Source organism: Ostrinia nubilalis, chromosome 4 (genome assembly GCF_963855985.1).
Source record: "Ostrinia nubilalis chromosome 4, ilOstNubi1.1, whole genome shotgun sequence".
NCBI lineage: Eukaryota > Metazoa > Arthropoda > Insecta > Lepidoptera > Crambidae > Ostrinia > Ostrinia nubilalis.
This window is the reverse complement of record NC_087091.1, coordinates 1874692-1897043: the sequence shown is the minus strand read 5'-3', so window position 1 is coordinate 1897043 and position 22352 is coordinate 1874692. Positions and strand designations below refer to the sequence as shown.

The following is a 22352-nucleotide window of genomic DNA, read 5'->3' as shown; positions in this document are numbered from 1 at the left end:
AGTTATTTTAACTTTATTACTGACTAGTTTTTATTGCCTACTTGCCCATGAAAATATTAATGTAGGTAAAGGTTAAAATAGTTATACAATATGGCTCGAAATTAAATATTTATCGTGAAAATTGTTATAGATAGTACCTGTAATAGATGGGTGAATATCAACAAACTCGTTTTTTGCCTAATTCCGGTGGCGAATTTTAATTTCCACTTTCCAAAACTTTTTTGTGGCAGAAATAATAGTAAATGACTTGTATTATTCAATGATATGGTAGAGATCAAAATATTATTAATACTTCTCGAGATATGTTAATTTGAAATTATCAAGAGCCACCGAAATTGTATTTGAGCCACCGGAATTAAGAACCAATCCACCGAAATTTATTTATACAGCGGAATTACGAATGTTATGGATGTTTGTCTCAAATTACTTATTTATTTGTAATCAATTAAGTATTATTATCCAGTAAAGATGTTTATAATTAATAACAATATTCAGGCCTGTGTTGTGACCCTAAAAAGCATCAGATCTTCCCATGTAAGTCTTAAGAGGCGACTAAGCAATTAAAATACTGGAGGGTGGGCTGCAGCATCTTTCCAGGTATTATACTACCATACTGGAACTACCAACCAGCCTGCTAAGCATGGTGATAACGGCAAAATCCCTCCATAGAGAACAAATCCCAAACTTTCTGGCTCTAGCCGCCAACAGCCCCGTTATTCTAGACTCATCACAAAGACATCATACATGACCCTCAAACTCAGAAACCAACTCTAGTCCCGGGAGGGCGACCAACTGCCCCAGGTTGGTGTTAGGTTTATCTTCCATAAGTAAAAATGTTGGTCCAAGCTAGCCAAGTTTTCATGATGGTATCATACCTATCCTACACCCAGAATTACGCAACTAATTATTCGCTAAAGACCAAGCGAAGTGGAGATTAAGTATGAAGATATTTCTAGACCTATACCAGCTACTGAACTAACACATTACATGTTTGTGACAGGCTAATTTAACGGAAAACTATGCAAACCTAGCGACAATGAGCTAAATGAAAGTAGTACAATTAAGAAACGGAGGACTAAATCCAGCCAGCCTCATGGAGAGAGAAGGCCTAGCAAAAGATGCCAGAACTGTAAAAGCGTACTGAGCTGCACCCTAATAGTACTGCAAAAATCAAAATGTAGTAATCATTTTTAGACGAACAGGCAATTTAATCACATGTGCATTCTCCGATCACCACACAGCTTATGACCGCAGTCTATGGAGGAACACTATCTGCGGTCGCGATCCTCATCAGTGAGGGACCGAGGAAGAAGAAGAAGTGATCACCGAAATAGAAGAATTCCGAATAAAAGATGATCAAAAGATGTTGACTGATGAAGCCTAAGCCACGACCAGTGCCAATCCAGCTCCAAAACCCCACGAATTTTCAGCTCGAGTGGCAGAATAGATTGCAACCTACGAGACTAGGGAAATTTTAGCTGTTTCAGAACTATTCTTATCTGTTTTTAAGATTTTGCTTAGTATCGATGTATAAATAGCCATCCAAGTCCTCACGCTGATACAAAGTGTATTATAGAGACAATTTTTTTTGTAATAAATCGAAAGTATGTATTTGCGAGGACCAAATTGAATATACCTACCAACATGAATAAGGAAGATAGCAGAACCATTTTGGTAAATGCCTAAGCTGCTAGGAGAGATTAAAAAGCACTACTAGTAATTAGGCTGAAGATCGAGATTATTCCGACACTGTAGCGAAGATATCCTAGACTTTAGCTTGAGCGAGATTAGAATGCCCTATTAAAAACAACAAGGTATGTACCAGGAGATAATGAAATCACAACTGAGCTTATGAAATTAGATGGAATGCTAGTACTAAAGTTCCCTTAAATATCACCATGTTTATTGGCCGATAAACCAAAAAATAAGACATGGTGGTGGTGGTAGAGACTGGAATGGAATGGACGTTGGCGATGGTCCAGAGTCAGGTGAGGCCTCCTGCTTCGGGCTTCACCGCTTTTTCCTGAAATATGACACTCGCTATCCAACATCCAGTATCCCAGACAACCTCATTTTCGAAAAGACGTTCGTAATACTACGTACATATTTAATGCCGCGTCAAATTATGCAGAAGACTGAGGACTATAATCAGTCATTATTATTGGCCTTTTTGTACATATTTCGATTCGGTCAAGACCTGGGCTGTGCTACAGTCTCTTTAATGGCGTCAAATTGATTGTCGATACATGCAACTTCTGAAGTATTTGTATGAAAACTTCATCATATCAGCCCTCCCCCAAGATCAGAACTCGAAACTTATCTGATTGCTGCGAGGGTTCAGAGTTGGAGACACCATAATCTCTTAAAGTCTTCACTACCTCCCACTTAGAGGTTTTCAAGCTTCGGAGCTAGACCGAGCTCAGTATCAAGATACGGCGAGTACATCACACAACTTCGACTCACTGACGTAGTTGACTCATTGTAGTTATGGCTGAGACCTTAGTAGACCTAGGTACAATGTTCCAGAGCCAATAAGACCAATTCTGGCAATAGATTCGCCACCGGAGCCACCGAAATTGCGCCACCGAAATTAAAAATTTGTTACAAAATTCAAATTATAATGAAAACTATAATTCTGATCAATAATTTCTGTATGCAGATACAACAAAACACCAAACTTTAATCATGTTAAAGAATCGTTTAGCATCTAAGTAAGTAGCTTTCACTCATACACTTGACAGCGAAATTGAAAAATTTTGTATTCCTGTGCCGCTGATACAAATATTTACGGGTCTGCTGGAAAAACAATACCACAAGTCGCAAGTCTTTATAGCCCGATCAGGAGGACACAGCTGAGTGATGCAGGGAAGAAGAACTCTACGTCTCTCAAAGCTTCTTTGGAGAAGTAAGAGAGTGTCGAAATTGAGCCACTGTAATTGCTTTTTTTCGTGGGACAGTTTTGAAAGGCTATTTAAAACACTTAAAATAAGAAATATCACATTTCTTTTATATCATTTGGAAGTCTTATTTAATGTATTTTATGGCTATACTATTCTTAAATTACTAGAGTCCCCGAGAAAGAAGGAATAACACAATTTATGAGTAGAAATAGAGTTAGGACGCGCCACCGCTATTAGATTTTGGGTCTTTGAAAATTTTTTTAGCACATAAAATAACTACCTATTGTCCTGAAGACTTTGCTATCGTGTAAAATGCTGTTTAAACTATATACAGAAAAAAAATCATCGCTCTAGTTACATTTCTCCCATCGATTCTCAGCTCCGCCGCGTAAAAAACGTGTTTGGGATATTCACCCAGATAAAAGGCTGAAAAGGTGGCTGAGTTTCTTCCACTACTTCTTCTTATTTTCAGCATCATCCAATATGTTTTCTCAAAGTAGTGGTAGGGAAAACGATAAGGAACGTGTAACTAAAAGTGCTCTGAAAAGGGCATACATAATAATTAAGGATTTGAATTTAAGAGACAAAATAATCTTCTCATTGGAAGAAACTACTTGCCATATTTAAAGTGAAAAGAATATTGCAACATTTACAGCTCCCATGTATTATGCAATAATTTGAGTGGAGAATGCAATTCTCAGACTACCCTACTTAGGAAGTTTGACGGCGGAGTTGTATGAAGCAATTTTAGGAGGCGGCACACCGGCGGCCGTCACAGACTGTTTGATACTTGATACCCGTTGAATTGGTTGGCGATTTTGATTTGTTACGTGGTTATGATTCGTGCAGTTTGCTTGAAAAGAGATTCTCCTCATAATAAAATTGTTGGTTAATAAAAATAGATATTTTTGAAAAATTACTCACATTATTATAGATACAAAATCTTTATTTGTGACTCATAGTTACAATGATGACATGTATTAAATTATTTCTTCTCTTCAATCGAATTCAAAGGCGTCCCATGCAGATTTTCATTACTAGTCCTGCGGTGCCAACATCCAGGTTCTTCCCGAGGACTAAAATTTTTCCAACGGCGTTAAATTTTTCATGGCCTTTAGTTATTATACTGTAATTTTCTTTTCGGGTTGCCTGGAAGAGGTCTCTTTTTCAATAAGACCACCTAAACTGTGGTATTTCAATTTGTTATAATAATGTTCTGTCATCTTAATAACTGTAATTTTTATGTGGTGAACACAGAAACCTTCAATTGTTACAATTTTGTCAACAACTTGCGTCACTGATGTTTTTCTAAGTCGCAAGTGATAAATGTCTTTCTTACAAGCTCAATCTATCTTTGTACTAAGTTGGTAAAACAAACAAACGTTCAGGTAACTCATTGCAATTAGAGCTGCAGGTACAACTCAGAAGTAGAGTTAAATGTAACGTGCATCGTACATTTCGTACTTTAGATTATAATACGTGCAGTTACAAGAACTCCTAGCTAACGATTATACAACAATGCAAGCAGAACACGAATTTAACTGCGCCTGGACAAGTTCGGAAGTGTTCCGAGTCCGACAGTTCGGATACGATGTAATTTTCGTGTCACAGCCCACCACCATTGGCCAAACTTGACAGATATTGGTGAAACGATTTGTGATAGTTCGTTAGTCAGTTCAGATTGATAATTTGGTTCTATCTAATTTTGAGACGAATTATTTTGAGCTAAGGCTTTGATTTCCAGTCTGAAGCAAACAATTTCTACTAGAGCCATAGAAAGTCATACTACTTTTATCGATTTTGCGAGTCTATCGATACAGCATCGCGATTTCGCGACCTCCTGCGTTTAGACGCAACTGTCATTGCGTCGAGCTTCCGAAAAACGACTCTATCATCACATTTAGCGTTTTTAAGTGTGCGGTGTGAAATGTGTAGTCGCTGCATTCAGCTTCTAAAAAGCGGCTAAATAGCATGACAATGTGTGCTATGATCTTCTCTTCTTTCACCCTCTCAAATTTAAATCAGCCAGATTGGCCAGATTGACTTTCCATATTATCTGTCATCTATTCATGCATTTAGCATTTTGCATCCGAACAATAATTTGAAATTGGAATCGGAAACTTCCGTTGAACCGTTTAAAAAATGATTTACTCGACTTCCAAAGTTGGAAATCGCCAGTTAAAGTTTTCGAACGATCTACCGTAGCGCTTCTTGGCTGAATTATTGCATAATACCGTCTGTGTATCTAAGGCAGACTGAAGCCTGTGACACCCTTATTTCTCCACTTTTTAATGGTACTGGAGGTCTCTATGTTATTTCCAATGAATATTTTTTGTCCTGGTTATGAGGTTGTATGTCTTAACTTCAGCAGAGTAGATTAGTTCCATACGTATAAAACATAGGGTAGAAAGTGACCATGCGGTATCAGGGCTCCCCAATCCGTATGGCTAGTGTAATCCAAATTTTTATAACACCAATAGAAACAAAACTATTAAAAGAGGTTAAAAAGTTGGTGGCAAAGCTATCTAACGTGAAGCTCTGCTGGTGATCAGCCAAAAAGGCAGAAAGAAAGATGGTCTACCGCATTAAACACATCAAAAGAATATTTCTGAAACTGTACTATAAGCCGTTTAAAAATGATTTACTTGGCATCCAAAGTTAGATCGCCAGCTAAAGTTTCCGAACGTTCCCGTAGTGTTCGCCGGCTGAATTATTGCATAATGCAGTCCATAAAATGCGCCATCGCGTTCATTGTAACTCCGCTATTTTTATTGGAGCTTGTAAAACGATTGTTCTGAACGCCACCGTTTTGGGCGTTTATTTAGTAGTGATGTACAAGACTCGAGGCGTCGAGTCCTATTTTTGAAGCCTCGAGGCGGAATGGCAAGGCTCAGTGAGCTCGGTAGGCTCGGTGCCCCGAGCTTAGCCGAGCTGCGAGCTCTCTAAGCTATGACTCGAGGCTTTAAAAGAGCTCGAGCCTTGAAAAGAGCTCGAACCTTCAAAAGAGCTCGAACCTTCAAAAGAGCTCAAACCTTCGAAAAAAATAAAAAAACATCACCTATATTAATTTTTATTATAAGATTTTTAAAAATATAACGATCTTAACACAAAAGTTAACTGGGCTTTCAAAAAGGCTCGAGCTCTGCGAAAGACTCCAAGCTTCATACAAACGAGGCGAGCCCCGAAAAAGGCTCGAACTCTAAAAAAGACTTCCGAGTCGTCGAGCTTCATACAAACGAGGCGAGCCTTATAAACGACTCTGAGCTCTTGGCAAAAGGACTCGGGAGCCTCGAGCCTTGTACATCACTATTATTTAGAACCAGCTTTGAGAGAGGCCGATAAATGTTTCAAGTGGCAATAAGTTTAGTGTGGTTTATTTTGTGATATTTTAAAGTTCGTTGGCGCGTACACGCAATGTGTGACACTTAGAAAATATGAAAACCGCAACAAATAAAAACGTTGTGTCGTGTTTCTGAATGACTATGAATATTGTTCTAATTAGTATATTTTGTAGGAGGCCTATATTCTCAAATATGATGGAGTGTTTTAGTATTATAGAAAAAGGACAAGCATCCCTTCAGAGTAAAGTGGATTATATTATATTCAAAAGTATAACGGGACTATTCCCACTTCCCGTTCCCGCCGCTTCAACTCCTGTAAAACGCAACTAGTATAAAAAATAATAACTAAAACGTTTATAAGTGTAAAAAAACTACATATCACAAGCAGGGCATGACTCTAACAAATATTACCACCTATATCCTATTTGAATCTGAAACAAAAGTGTAAATCCTAACCTACGTAACCGCAAGCTCAAATACCTTAGATTTTCAATCCCGTATCTATTTCTCTCTCATGGCGGAATTTAATAATATACCTTGGTATAGTACGTGCCGGGCCCAAGAATGAAATGTGGAGGGCTGGAAAAATAAGGGATACCTCGCCTTCTTTCGGTAGAGTTGGTATTGTCCTTAGAATCCAGGGGTTCCCAAACTGTTCTGGACCAGGGACCACTTTGATTTATTTATTATTAGCAGGGACAATTAAAAACATCCGTAAATAAGAAATTAAAAACTACCTAAAATAAATAAGTAATATACAGTGTGTCCGGGCATGTAGTGATCAAACTTTAAGGTCGTAATCTATGGACAATTTTATCGATGATCTACATCTATTAGTTTCGACATTATTGTTGAACAAAGATACCCCTTCTCAGCGGTCCCATAGCGCGGCTAGGCATGATTGTAGTCTGAATAGGCTGTGTGATACTTTCAGGCAGTGCATTTCCGCATATAACAGCGCTATGGAACCGCTGGGTAGGGGTATCTTTGTTCAACAATTACGTTAAAACTAAAAGACGTAGACTAATAAATTTACATTCGTTTTGTAGAATAGTAGACCTAATTACTAATTACTTAAAAACGTGACACGCGTAGTCTACCGCTCGCGAAATTTAAAATAAATTGTGGACCATAATATTATAGGTATGTCAATTTTCCGGACCATGGTCCATGGACCACTACTGGTTGAGAACCCCTGTAATATAATCGGTCTTGCGAGAGTTACCTGCTCGGAAGGTTTTTGTAAGCTTGATAAAAGGATAATGTTGAAACATTTAACCTGATTTCGCGGCTGAATGAACTTTAAAGAATCGTAATTCTGTTTTGCGTGTGAAATGTAAAGCTTGGCATCTAAATTGGATTTTGGGCCTGAAATATCTATTCAGTACAGTAAGCATCTGAAATACTTAAGCTGGGTTGCACCATCTTACTTTAACTTTGACAAACGTCAAAAATCTGTCAAACTCTAAAAAAAAACCGGCTATCGTTAAAGCGCTGGACGCAGGCGGCTACCAATCGTTCAACATGAAAAGCATTGGTGGAGGCCTATGTTCAGCAGTGGTCGTCCTATGGCTAAATGAAGATGATGATGATATCGTTAAAGTTACGATCAAAGTTAGGTGGTGCAACCCAGCCTAAAACATTGACATTTTCAGTTTGTGAATCTTATGCCAAAGACTTTTCTTTCTTGCCTAAGTACCTACCTATCGTATTTCAATACGATCTAGTTACCAATTAGGAGTATGTTACAGGCCTTATTATTGCAAGTCAATAGACTAATAATTACTGGATTATTATTATCTTCTATCTATCCTATTATTATCTTTCGGCATTAATTTTCTTATCTTGCTGTTGATCTGATATTAATAACATGTTTATAATTCTAAGTTCGTACCATAAACACAGGCAAGTCAAAATCCTTTTAAAGGTTAGAAACCAAGAGGGCATGACCAAGTAGGGGGTGTTCAAAGGTTATACTAAAGCCAACGAACTTAGAAACTGACTTGTTAGAAACTTTAGATGAATAAATAAATCCTTTTGGCAGGTGGAAACAAAGATGTTTGACTAGACATATTGTAACGTAAAACTTTTCTTTCTGTTTCAAATGTACGATTGCAAGCATATCAACTTACTCCAACTTGGAAAAATCCTCGATTGATTTTCGACCTTAAACTCAACAAGACACAAAATCCATTGTCACGATTACAATGTACAGTCACGGAATGAAAAGGTTCGTCACTTTTCAAATTGATTCCTTCAACGAATCGCGAGCACATATTACCTTGTGAAACTATGTTACAGAATAATCTCGAGTTAGATAAAATAATCTTTAACTGTTCGTTAGTAAAGTTCAAAATTATTCAGATCAAAGTTGTTTGACGATTTAACTTGTCAAGAAGACTATTATGATTGATAAACTAAAACCTTCTTGTTGGTTCAACCTGCCATTATCTATTAAATAAAAAAACTACATTTTGTAACATTGCACTGATGGGATAGAAAAATAAACAAGCAAAACCTTATTCGTTAGCAAACGTCATATTTATTTAAATGTTAGCAGCAATGTTTCTTGCACGGTTATGTTGGCAGGTTTGACTCTTACAGTACCTAGTGCAAGCGAAAACCGACACTAAGGTGACGAACCTTTTCATTCCGCGACTGTACTATAATATTATGTTCGACGATTTGTTGCCAAGTTACTTAACCTTCCACGTTTAGAAACTCAAGATTTCAAGTCAAGGGCTTTCAAAAGAACTCGAATGAACTTAGCGCCATAACCGAAATAAAAAAGAAATAAACTGTTAATACAACAACGTTATAAAGACTAACGAGCTAAAGTTAAAGTTGACAACCTCTGACTCTGTAGACCCATGATCAAGGGAAGCACCTACTACCAGGTCTGTTCATATCCGCTAGTTTGCATCGAAAACAAAACACGCGCGACTACACCTCTTGAGATATCTAATCGACAGGACAAACACGAGCGAGCATGCATGTATTCTTCACCCATTTGCATTGTTAAGACAATAAACTATGTATGTAAAAACGGTGGTGTAATAAATACTGTGCAGTATTTTAACTGCCTGAATAATAATAGAAACACAAAATATAATTCATGCATAATCATGTAAATTTCCTTCGCCATTTTCCGCAGTTTTGCTTTTCACGTCACACATCATTTTACCGAAGCCATATGGCTTCGGCGCAGTGCCGATCACTGAAGTGTGTCAACAAAACGTTGTTTGACTTTTGAGACAAGCTAAATTACACCATATTGTTAACAACATTGAGCATTTTTTTTTAAATACCTTCGCGAAGAAAACCTTCTGTTTATAGTACTTATTATTATTCTGTGCTACTAACTAGATGCGGGCAGCGCAGGACCGGTCATTGTGAAAATCCTTGAGGGAGACCTTTGTCCAGCAGTGAACGTCCTTTGGCTGAAATCATGACCATTATTTTTCCGTAGATTATGCTTACGTTACGTAACCCGGCGAACTTCGTATCGCTTATGTTCATTACAAATAATGTAGAATTCTAATAGTGAAAGATTTTTTCAAATCGGTCCAGTAGTTTCGAAGCTTATTCATTCGTCATCATCATCATCATCATCTCAGCCATAGGACGTCCACTGCTGAACATAGGCGTCCCCTAATGGAGCCCGGTTGGTAGCAGCCTGCGTCCAGCGCCTTCCTGCTACCTTTACGATGTCGTCGGTCCATCTTGTGGGTGGACGTTCCACAGCTTATTAATTACAAACAAACAATCAAGTCTTTCCCCTTTATAATATTAGTGTACGAGTAATAAGTAGATAATAAAGTCAACATTCTGTGAAGCTTTCTCTTTCTAGAGTACCAAATCAAGAGCTTTTATGCGATAAAAAAGCGTTTTAAGCACCTATGTAGCCCGCGCTTTATTTCAACTGCCTCTGAAATTGTCCTATTCTATTCTTATTTGCTTTCGGCTTTAGAATGCGAATTGCGAATGTGATACTGAAGGCAACGAAGAATGCTTGCTTTTTACGTTTCAGCAAATATACGAATTCTAGATTTTTGTATATTTTCAGAAATTTCATAGGTATCTATGTATAGTCAACTGGGTTTGTCTCATATTTCTTATTCTATTATTAAATCTTTATGAATTTTATTACGTCTCTATAGACGTCCACCCACAAGGTGTACCGACGACCTCATAAAGGTAGCAGGAAAACGCTGGACGCAGGCCTTAAAGCTACCGGCGCACGTCCTTTAAAAAATGGATGCAGGCCGCCACCAACCGGCCATTGTGGAAATCATTGGGGAGGCCTATTTTCAGCAGTGGACGTACACACGGCCACAGTGTTAACTATCCATTTCCGTTTTTGCTCTCGCTCTCATCAAATGGTGACTCTTTGCGATAGAACGAGACGGCATGACCGACAATGGACAGTTAACACTGTTGCCAATAGTACTATGGCTGAAATGATGATAATGATGATGAATCTATTTCAGGATAAAAGTAAATATTTCTTACAGGTAAACGCCCACGACAATGATTCTTGCCCCAGGGCTTGTTTCACACAACCATTCTCATATTATTGGCGCTACCCGTCTCACTTGCTCATCTTATGAGAAAGAAAGACAAACAAAGCTGAGAAATCGTAATATCGTTTAAGGTAGCATAGAAGGTAACGTATATCATAAATAAACAGTGGTTGAGAACCTTTTTCTCAAATATTTGTCTAACATTTCTGTCCAGTGTTATAATTAACTGTTACAACTTTATACGTACAGGAAATACGCCCGTATTCACAAACAATACTATGAGCTCTCACAGTGTGCGTGGATGCACAGGGTGACACACGAACAAATCACAGAGCTCTATTCAATGCTGTGCGTCCGATTTGGTGCTTCACTTAAGCAAGCATCGTTTGTAAATACGGGTGTTAAACTTGTACTCCCTCGAAATAATAAATCATACTTTTATGTTAAATTGTATTCATAACATTAATCGGATCTGAACTCAGAAGTTTTTGTATTTGGCTTCCCAAGAAGTTAGGTAGACCTTATTTGATCCCTTGAAGACGTACAATATACATGTCTGTATTTCTGGCACATAAAATAAATACCTAACTGTAAGGATAAGTCAAATCAAATCAAATCAAATCAAATCAAGTAATTTATTTGTAAAACAGCTGACGGAATACAGTTGGTGTACAATGTACCTACATAATACCGAGTTTGCGAAAAGCAGCCTCCAAGTTTACATTCAAAAAGGCTCTGCGCAATTATTTCAAAGACTAAAACTTTTTTTTTTTTTATCTCTGACATGTGTTATGTGTACGCCAATATTATTATTATGTTTATGTATCTAGGTTAGGGTGTCCCATGATTTTCAAAGTTTTAAATTTGTAACGCATAGGTCTTAGTTTTGTTTGTTTGCCTCTAAAACACTCGGAAATAAATTTTTACTTTATTTGGAGTACGATAACCCGTGCCGACTTGCATCGAAACATGTTGCGCGGCAGTAGCGGTGCGTATTCGCGGTATTGTCATTTGTTCTCAATTAATCATCACGACCAACTTACCAGCTCTGATGAAAGCCTTAAGGAACTCTTGACATCCACTTTCCAAAAGGTATATGAGAGTGTTGACAAATTGATTTTCCAAAGCAGCCTTGAGCAAGTTTAGTCAACATCTTTGTTACTTCATGTCAGAAGAAATTGCCGTTTTATCACTCTTTGATGATGAAGGTAATGAACAAACACCGTCAATACTGTAGTAAAAGTACAAAGAGAGAGTGTGTATGATTCTGGGAAGATATACATTCCATCTGAAGAAGGTATGATTATTTCTATGGTAAATAGGACTAGTACTAATTTTTTATCATGTTTTTAATGAATTGATAATAATACTGCCTTATTTATTGTTGCTGGAAACCCATTGAGTGATTTAGTGTCTGTCAAGACTATACATTTATTTTTTCCATTGAAAATTGATAAGAATTTTCCCCTGAGACCCATTTCTAAATGAGATGAAGATGTTGCCTATTTAAAAGCAAAAAAGTGCTTTCTTTAAGGGTAGTTAATGATACAGCTGAGAGAGCTATAAAGCTTATGCAAGATTTTCATTGTTTGATCACTGCAAAGGAAGAGAAAAAGCTATTTTTGCTACGCACAGTGTAGCAAAAATCAGGCCAATATTCAGGAGCATGGAAATCTGTATCCAGAATGTAAAAAAGGGACCCTCAAAGGTAAAATATATTGTCTGATATCTTCTTTATATAAATATTTTATAAAATTTAAATATTTTAATTGATTAAGCTACATAACCAAAGGGGTAAAACCAGCATTTTTCAAAATCTTCAGAGCTCAGTCGGCACGGGTTAATGTTGACGTAGGAAGATGAAATTTTGTATTTAACTATGTCTGAGTAGTACTAAAAGAAATAGAGGGTATGCATTTCAATATCTAAAAAAAAAATTTTTTCGGCCATTTATGGGACACCCTAATCTAGGTGTATGTCTATTATATTAATATGTATTCTTATGTTATTTATTTTATCTAATGCTATGTAAGTATATTAATTAAACGTCATATTTATTACACCGCCTTAGTCTCTCTACTCGACCTGTGGTTGACTGGCAGATAATGCCACCTGGCATTAAGTCCGCCACTGTACAGTTGTATGTGCAAAAGTGTAAATAAATAAATAATAGTGAGTAGAGATCTATGTTTGGCTTATGAGTGGCGTACAAAGTTGAGTTAAGGACCAGCAGCAAATATACTTGGGATTCTTTTAATTAATTAATATTTAGTGAGACAAAGATTGAACTGACTCTATCAACATTTTATGACTGCAATCAGAGGTAGGTTCACTCAAATAAGCAGGGCTGTAGAAAATTAATGGTGAATCTAGGTCTAGCACTTAATTCAGTGCCTAAGCACTGCGGGACGCTGACACACGCATGGGAGGCTATTTTTGGGGTGTCAAACGTCAGCGAGACTTCAAATGTGCTTCAGTGTAACTACCATGAGTTTACGTTAGGTATGCTCGCTAGCGAGTACGTCAAAAATCTCTATGAAGATTTTGTTTCTTGAAAGTAGCCGCTAGGGGCGCTGTAGAATATGTCATACAATTAATGTCATTTTTTTATGTTGTATGCTCTATCACGTCATAATATGTCAATATCACTAGTACTAATAGGGCTCTGTGATTGGTTCGTGTGTCACCCTGTGCGTCCACGCGCACTGTGAGACATCACAGTAATGTTTGTGAATACGGGCTTAAAAGGCTTACGACGCGAACTACTTACTTTTACGAGTAATATACTCGTAGGTACTTTTGTGGTAGCTGCTTAAGAACTAGTTTACTGATGCAGTAGAGATCGCGTCAGATTGCCTAGGTAGTTGGCATGGAAATAACAGACCACACAGCCAGGGGAACCTCCAATTTACGTCCTCTGGCGACCTGTGAGTCCTGTGACCACCGTCAAAGCTTTCGGTCGATCGAAATTAAAGGCGCGTTCAGATTGGATTGGTCTTTAATCCGCAGAAATGTAACCGCGACGGGAAATTCATGAGAATAAAGGATTGGATACACTGAATGCGGTCTGCGGTCGGGTCAAAGTGAACGCATCATGTATCAACACAATGAGGGCTATCGTTTTAGCGCTCACCAGTTAGCGCCACTGTAGAGTAAGGTCCTGTCACTTGCTAGTAGCGAAGACAATGGCACCAACTGGTGAGCGCGAAAGTGGTAGGTGGACTATCGCATTTGCACTCATCAAGATGGCGCCACTGTAGAGTAAGGTCCTGTCAATCGCCAGGGGTGCCAACTGTTAAGTATAAAAACGATAGCCCTCATTGTCGGTCAAGGCAATCAGTCAGTGGTTGTGATAAGGGAATCTGTCAGAGGTGCGGTTTGCGTTCTTTGCTCGTGCTTGCACAGTCAGTGTAGCAATTGTGTATTTAAAACAAATGTATTCATTTGACAGTTCTAAACGTACGATAAAATCTGTTTAACAATGCGTTTGACAGAATAATCGCACGTTTTGAACTAAAAAAAAATCAGTTTCACAGCTGACAAATAAAAAACAAAACTTGGCGAACAAATCTTGGTTTTTAAACCTATTGCATCCATCCCAAACGTAACTATATACTTATCGTATATTTTCGTCTCAGTCCTCACTCTGAAACGTCTCAGGATAGTCAGGATTTTCGAGATATCTTCACTGAATCACTACGTCTGTAAGATTGACACCCGAAGTCGGTTCAACGAACTCGTTACGGAACCCTACGAGATACGGTTTACATACAGGGTGGTCAGGGAGTTGACGTTCAAAGCTAAAATTTAGATTCCTTACATCAAGTCGTATCTAAATCACCCCCATGTACGTTCTACGATTTTGCTTAGTTTAGGAGATAGCGTTAATTTTGTGATTGAGAACGTGGTCGCGTGGTGAGAAACAACCGTATAGCTTTGAAAGTTTATCTTCACTGGAAAATTCTCTAGCGTAAGTAAGTAAAAACAAACTACAAGGTGCTCACCAGAGTGAGAAAAACATTAAAAACCAACCATACGTGAAAGGAAAAAATAACAACAACTACTTATCTCCTAAAGTAAACAAAATCGTAGAACATAGGTACATGGGGGTGATCTAGATACACCTTGATGTAAGGAATCTAAATTTTAGCTTTGAACGTTAACTCCCTGGCCACCCTGTATAGATATACGAGCTTTTGCCCTTGGCTTCGCCTGCGTGAAATATAAAGTTTGCCACAGATCAACTTACTTGACACTGATCGTTATCTATACTTCTATACTAATATTATAAATGCAAAAGTAACTCTGTCTGTCTGTCTATCTTGCTTTCACGCCTAAACCGCTGAACCGATTTTGATGAAATTTAGCATAAAGATAGTTTGAGTCCCGGAAAAAGAACATAGGATAGTTTTTAACACGAACAACTCTCGTAATCGTATAGCGATCGGAGAGTTATTAGTTGTCATGAAAACTAATTATTTGCTGTCATAAGAGTTTTTTTTAAATGGGATAGGAGGCAAACGAGCAGACGGAACACCTGATTGTTTTTTTTATCCATAAGGATTATTATTGAGGAAGCTCTTGGCCTCTATCTCACCTGATGGTAAGCGACGATCAGGCCGAAGGTGGAACCGAGCTTCACCCGGAATCCTCAACCACGGAGGAACTGGCTATCTTACCTCTAACTACCGGAACACAACAATGCTGTTAACATTGTTGTTAATGGCGACAGACTTAGGTAAGATGGTGGTAGCTAGCCAGGCGGACTTAGAACAAGCCCTACCACCAACCAAACCCTACCACCACAGATGCGGTTAAATTTCGTGTTATTCGTGCTTAGAGATCAGATTCAGGTATACAAAGTATTTTTGCTAAGTTTCATTAAAATCCGTTCAGTTTTTGTTTGACAGAGTAATAGACAGCCATCCATCCATCATAAAGTTACCATTTATAATATAAGTAAGATAAACGGGGCCTTTGTTCTTAAACAACGAGGGCGCCACTGGTAAACAAGCTCGTGTTCATCAAAAGTAATTTTATCGAACAGTAACGCTAACGAAATCAAGTGGGTATTTAGTCCAGTAGAATTAGCTTTTAAATCGGAAATAATTCCTACAAAAGATTTTATCGTTTTAAGGGCTTCATTGGTTGCCCATTAAGACTCTCCTAAGTTTTCGACTTCGACGGAGTTGTGCTTAAGTGGTGGGGGCCCCCGAAAGAGGCATTTTTTCGGTTTTCCGGTTATACCGCGTAAAGGACTTACCCTATCAAAAAGTGGTCTTCATGACGGTTGAAGGTCACTTAATCCTGCATTGAATAAGACCAAATTCATATGTTTTGGACAAACCGTTCTCGCGCTAAAGTTCGGCAAAGTAGAAAATATACGTATAATTAATGACCCTCTCCACGTCCAATTGTTTGTTACCCACAGACTTCCAAGTCTTGAAAAGGGCCACCTCAACCATTGTAACCCTATCAAGGCTTACGAGCTTGATGCGCCTATCCTTGTTCGTCCTAGCCGTTCCTTAACTGCGGTTGCTGCACCTCTTCCTGGCACTCACCTGAACGACTCTGTGTTACCTACTGTGGCTGCCCCTCTTCCTTGTATCCTCCTGCATGACTACGTTGCCTAGCCGTATGCCTGGTCTAAGGTTCGACGCCAAAAATCAACAACAACAAGTTCATATTAAAACGCTGAAGAGTTTTTTGTTTGTTTGTTTGAACGCGCTAATCTTAAGAATTACTAGTTTGATTGAAATCATTATTTTTGTGTTGAATAGCTCATACATTGAGGAAGGCTATAGGATATATACAATCACTCTACGACTAATAGAGGCGAAGCAGTAAAGAAAAATGTTGCAAGCACGGGAAATTGTATTTAAACTATTTTCACTCGTACGAAGTTGATTTTGTGGCGTCAAACGTTGGACCAGGCATATGGCTAAGCAATGAAATCGTACAGGAGGGTACAAGGAAGAGGGGCAGCCACATTAGGTAACACAGAGTCGTTCAGGAGAGTGCCAGGAAGAGGTGCAGCAACCGCAGTTAAGGAACGGCTGGGACGAACAAGGATAAGCGAATCAAACTCGTGAGCCTTGTTAGGGTTACACTGGTTAAGGCGACCCTTTACAAGGCTTGGAAGCATGTGGGTAACAAGCCATTGGACGTGGAGAGGGTCATTAATTATACGTATATTTTCTACTTTGCCGAACTTTAGCGCGAGAACGGTTTGTCCAAAACATATGAATTTGGTCTTATTCAATGCAGGATTAAGTGCCCTTTAATCATCATGAAGACCACTTTTCGATAGGGTAAGTCCTTTACGCGGTATAACCGGAAAACCGAAAAAACGCCCCTTTCGGGGGCCCCCACCACTTAAGCACAACTCCGTCGAAGTCGAAAACTTAGGAGAGTCTTAATGGGCAACCAATGAAGCCATTAAAGCAAAAAAATCTTTTGTAGGAATTATTTCCGATTTAATCAATTTTTGTGTTTAATTCTACTGGCCTAATTGTTGAAAATTTCCAATTATACTCGGCTTACGTACTCACTGAGACTTGAGGTTCATTACGTTGTTTAATAGAAATATTCCAGCGGAATGTTTTGGAGCACGTGCTCTCTGTTGTTAATATGTCACTTACAGGGCAGATATGTACCATCCTAGACTGCATCTCACTTAACACCAGGTGCGATTGCGATCAAATACCTGCCTTGGCTAGCATAAAAAAAAAAAAAAAAAACAAACATGATAATAATTATTTATGTATAAAATAATAGCGTGGACTGACGATCTGGAAGATGCGGGCAGCGCAGGACTGTTCATTGTGGAAACCTTGGGGGAGGCCATTGTGCAGCAGTGGACGTCATTTGACTGAAAAGTAACGCAATGACTTTAAGTTAAAAAAAGGTAAACGGGCATTTAGTACGGACCTGTGACCCACCAGCGACTACTAAGGTTGGAGTCAGATTATGATAAAGACCTTGAATACTGCCCATCATCATCATCATCTCAGCCATAGAACGTCCACTGCTGAACAAAGGCCTCACCCAATGCTTTCCATGTTGCCCGGTTGGTAGCGGCCTGCGTCCAGCGTCTTCCTGCTACCTTTACGAATACTGCCCAAGTAATATTATGACATGATCCAACAAAACGTCGTCATAGCTTTAAGTGACTAAAATATTGTTTCTTCTGTACAGGTAGCGGGGTACGAGAACAAGGGTCAGGTGAGTCATAAATCTAATTTTACTAGCCCATTATGTGCCATATAACGGCTTCATTTTCACAATCATCTTTAGGTGATATGAGGGCCTTATATTAATACCGTGCCTTTCTTTGCACGCTTTATGTGTTAGGCGTTGTTACGTTCCTTATTGCGACTAAAAATGCATTGAATTGCATACCCAGTAGACTGGGTGGACCAATGGGTTATGTGGGGCTCTCCCTGTTAGGAGAACGGGGTCTACACATGAAAAACCAGTCGGGTCCCTCTGGTCCGGGTGCGCAACGTCTAGGCAAGCCTTTTTTTCGGTGGTTAAAATGCATTAAGTTGCATACCCGCCGCCTGACTACAGTGGCAGGTTATTTGGGACTCCCCTCACTAAAAAACAACATCTCCGTCTCACTGATCCTCGAATTGACAATCCCGTAGGGCATTTGTCGGTTTAAAGTTAAAAATTCCCCATAAAATTTAAACTAACCCCAACTGATCTCAATAATTTTAGCTCAGTGCTCATTAAGCTGCGCCACGCAGGAAGCGTTCAAACCGGCACAGTACAAAGCGGAGTTGGAAACTATTCCTCCAACTATTAGTGGTGTTCACAGTTTCGGATATTCAAACTAAATAGTCGTTACAGCCTTCATTAGGTCTTTACTACGTTTTACTGATATTTTAAGCAACATTTTTGCTCACATTTTAAGCTTTATACTATTACAAAAGCTTTTTGAAATGATTCCACTTTCGGCCTGATCATCATTTACCATCAGGTGAGATACAGGCCTAGAGCTTCCTCGTTGCGGATAAAAAAAATCCTTAGAAGAAGCACGGAGGAGGTTGGTTATGTCAATGTTCGTTCGTTTCAGCCGAAAGACGTCCACTACTGGACAAAGGCCTCCCCCAAGGATTTCCACAAAGACCGGTCCTGCGCCGCTCGCATCCAGGCGCCTCCCGCGACCTAAATGTAAATATAACACTATATTACACCTTCCATTTCCATCAAAAAAAATTTTTACGTCTTGTCTTCTTTGCACTCTCAAAAGCACATTAGCTGTAAAAAGTTTCACTGCAGAAGTCGTTTTTATTCGTCGTTACATAATATAGCTCAATAAATACTAAACATTTCATGAAATATTGTGTTAATACATAGATAATTTGCCAATACACAATTTTAACTGAGTCAAACAGAGGCAACATTACTATGTCGCAGTACAATTTTAAGCAAATGCATGGTCTTCTTAGAATTTCCATCATCACCCCACACCAATCCATTTCTGGTGATAGATCGATTTCCATTTTCCACTAACACAAAATACAGCTTCTGTAGCAATTCCCTGTATTTGTATTCCTAGAAACATACACGAGTATATCAAATTGAAAAACCTAACTGAAACTCTTTCATGTGAGTCCATATTGCGTGGAAATCGAATGCGACTTATTCTGATGATGATGGTTTGATAGACGTAGTATGATGCCTTGAAATAGGTACAGAAAATTCTAATAGGCTAGTTTCCTAAAAATAAACTTTTAGTCAGTCAATTACATTATCAAAAAATATTGGACATGTAAGATTTTTATTTGTCAATCAAACAAATTATAATTACGAAGTTATGATGTGTTGAAGTTCCTCATGGCGTCACAAAGTGCTACACTTTTAAGAACGCCTTGACGTCACAAGTCATTTCTTTTGAACTTTGGCGCGCTTTATCTCTTTCAATTTTTATTAGTTTGAAAGTAAAGAATACGTATTGACTTGTTGAGCATTTATTCACAAGTTAACCGACGGATTAATTCAAACTCTTGCTTTTTTACCCAGGAAACATCCCTATTATGACGTATTAAATTAAGGCACAAATGTTTACGATCAATTTGTAACATTTTCAATTAACTTTCTGCCTGATTTATTATAATTGTTGAAACTAAAAAATCGTCTAAAAAGAGATTAATCACCGTTAAATCTGGACTTTTAAGACCTTGTAACTTTTCCCTGTCTCTAAGGATCTGATTAATTTGTTGAACATTAAAACCTTTCTGGAACAGAAATTAGAAGTTTGAGATAAAAGAAAACGCTCTTTTATAACTGAGTAAAGCAATTAAATATATCCTAATGTTTTCTTTTGGGTTAATTTGAATTTTGATGGCCAACTGTTTTATACCTTCTTGGGTATTTTTTTCTTTCGATGAAGGTACTCCTCAAACCGCACCAATTTTGAGGCGCACCTAAACTATTCCTCGAATGCTATGTTGCCCTGGTACTTTTTATTCATTTTAGTAAAAATAAAGTTTAACGCCTGTATTCACAAACATTACTATGAGATCTCACAGTGCGCGTGGACGCACAGGGTCACACACGAATCAATTACAGAGCTCTATTCAACGCTGTGCGTTCGGTTTGCTGCTTCACCTAAGCGAGCATCGTTTGTGAATACGGGCGTAAAATCATTAGTAATTAAAGGTGCGCTTCGAGGAATATCTCCTTTCGATTATTCATTACTATCATCATCATCATCATCATTTCAGCTGTCCACTGCTGAACATTTCGGATAGGACGGGAGCAAAGTGCCAATTGCTGGCATTTTCGAGAAGGCATTGAGGATTCCGCGCAGCACACACTCGAAGTGTGCCAAGCTTGGGTGGCAGAGCGCGAAATCCTCGTGGAACAGGTAGGACAAGATCTCTCCTTACGGGCCATCCTGCCTCGTATGCTAGAGAACCCAGATGCATGGCATGCGGTGCTCCACTTCTGCGAGGAAATCATGTCGCAGAAAGAAGCGGCGGAGAGGGAGCGAGAGGCCTCGCCTGACGCTCCACCGAACCGTCGCCGACGTCCAGGACACCGCAGGAGACACTACCATCTCCATGCCCCCTCTTAAGGGTCCTCGGCCACTAGACACGGGGGTGTTTGGTGGCCGCTAAAGGAGGATCCGCGGCGGCGGCGCGCGTATGTGTTCACGCGCACCGTTAGTGAAGAACAGGGGAGGTACTACTCCCCTGAAGCCAGTCGTCGCTTGCTCAGACCAACAGAGCGAGCCACAGTCTGGGGCGGAGCCGCGAAAGAATGTCTAGGCCGTCTAGCTCGGACAATAACACCGTCAGGTTTTAGTGAGTAGGCCCTGCCCATCTGGCAGGGAGAGCCTCACATAACCCACTGGTTCCCCCGGCCCAGTGGGTATGCAATTTCATGCATTTCCTGACGAAAAAAAAAAAAAAAAAGGCCTCCCTCATTGATTTCCACAATGGCCGGTGACGACATGCATCCATGCGGCCATTTCGATTATTAAAGCTAAAGAATTTATTTAAAGGACAATAGTGAGAAATAAATTGGAATCAAAAGTTTGTGTCATACTCATAACAGTATTTTCGCGAGGCTATTAAAAGTTCAGAACTGGAAAGTAAATAATACTCAATGAGTATCCTTTGTATGCTGCAGAGCAATTTTCCGCTTTTCTAGATTGCTTATTGATTCTAAACGGCACAGTTTTGCAATCTACGAGAACGTTTGTTAGACTAGTGATATTGAATGCATTGTTTAAGTATTTTGCTTGATTCATTATGGAGCGTGTGTATTTTCTGCCTTTGATATGAATGATGATTGGAAATCGTTTAACATTGTTCACGAGGTAAAGTTTTTATGGAAAGGTCTAATGGCATGATAAAAAGAAGGTATATTAATAGCTACGTTAGAAGTTTATTCTACATTAGCGAGAAACTTCCAGCACGTGCTATAAAAAATACATTGTTGATTGAATATACAAGAAACTGTTTGTCTTCAAAAACCGAATTCCGGCCGGATAGCCGGAGATTAAAAAAAAATACAAATGCATACTTACTTCTGGTAAAATACAACTTTATTTAGTTTTTTACCTTAATTAAGCAAACAGATAGCTGTAGTCCTGTAGAAAAAATCTCCAAGAGCAGTAAAGCACAATGCTTTTAATAAATCCATAGTTAATTCACGATATTTTGCACAAAATTTTCACTTTACCCATGACTAGTTTCATTTTCTAGTCCACAATATGAAATACAAATTCAGCGATGTGTAACTTCTAAATGCAATGTTTCTTTTATTTACTTGTATTATCTTCTCAAGCGCCGTCGAATAACAAACCTTCAAATGATTTCTATAAACGGTTGGAGTAAAAGCATAAAGTTGTTATTTTATCTTGCACATTATTTTTCTTTAGGGTGCAATCTTGGGGCGCTACCAACGCACGCAAATAGCTTAGAAGTTACTATTCTGTTTCACACAGCAAGAAATATTTTGTGAAAACATTGAGCTTCAATCCTTAATAGACACCCCGAAGACTGAAAACTTTTAGTCGGACGATAGTTACGAAGATACTCGTAGTTACGATAGTATCGCCGATTCGTCAT

General features: G+C 38.7%; 3 protein-coding genes across 3 annotated transcripts in view; all 3 read left to right on the top strand.

Annotated features, from left to right (window-relative positions):
- The window catches only part of LOC135088467 (THAP domain-containing protein 5-like), a 462607-nt gene that overhangs the window by 108290 nt on the left and 331965 nt on the right, over nt 1–22352 (top strand). The gene's annotated exons all lie outside the window — the stretch shown is intronic.
- Nucleotides 1–22352, top strand: part of LOC135088471 (glutamate receptor-interacting protein 1) — a 386630-nt gene that overhangs the window by 42128 nt on the left and 322150 nt on the right. The window contains exon 2 of the mRNA XM_063983299.1: nt 17962–17988. The gene's annotated coding sequence lies outside the window, so the exon portion shown is untranslated. The remainder of the gene's footprint in view (nt 1–17961; nt 17989–22352) is intronic.
- LOC135071321 (uncharacterized) lies at nt 1932–20851 on the top strand. Its single transcript, XM_063965114.1, has 3 exons — nt 1932–1988; nt 17962–17988; nt 20585–20851. Exons 1-3 carry the CDS (start codon nt 1932–1934, stop codon nt 20849–20851), a joined length of 351 nt encoding a protein of 116 aa, XP_063821184.1.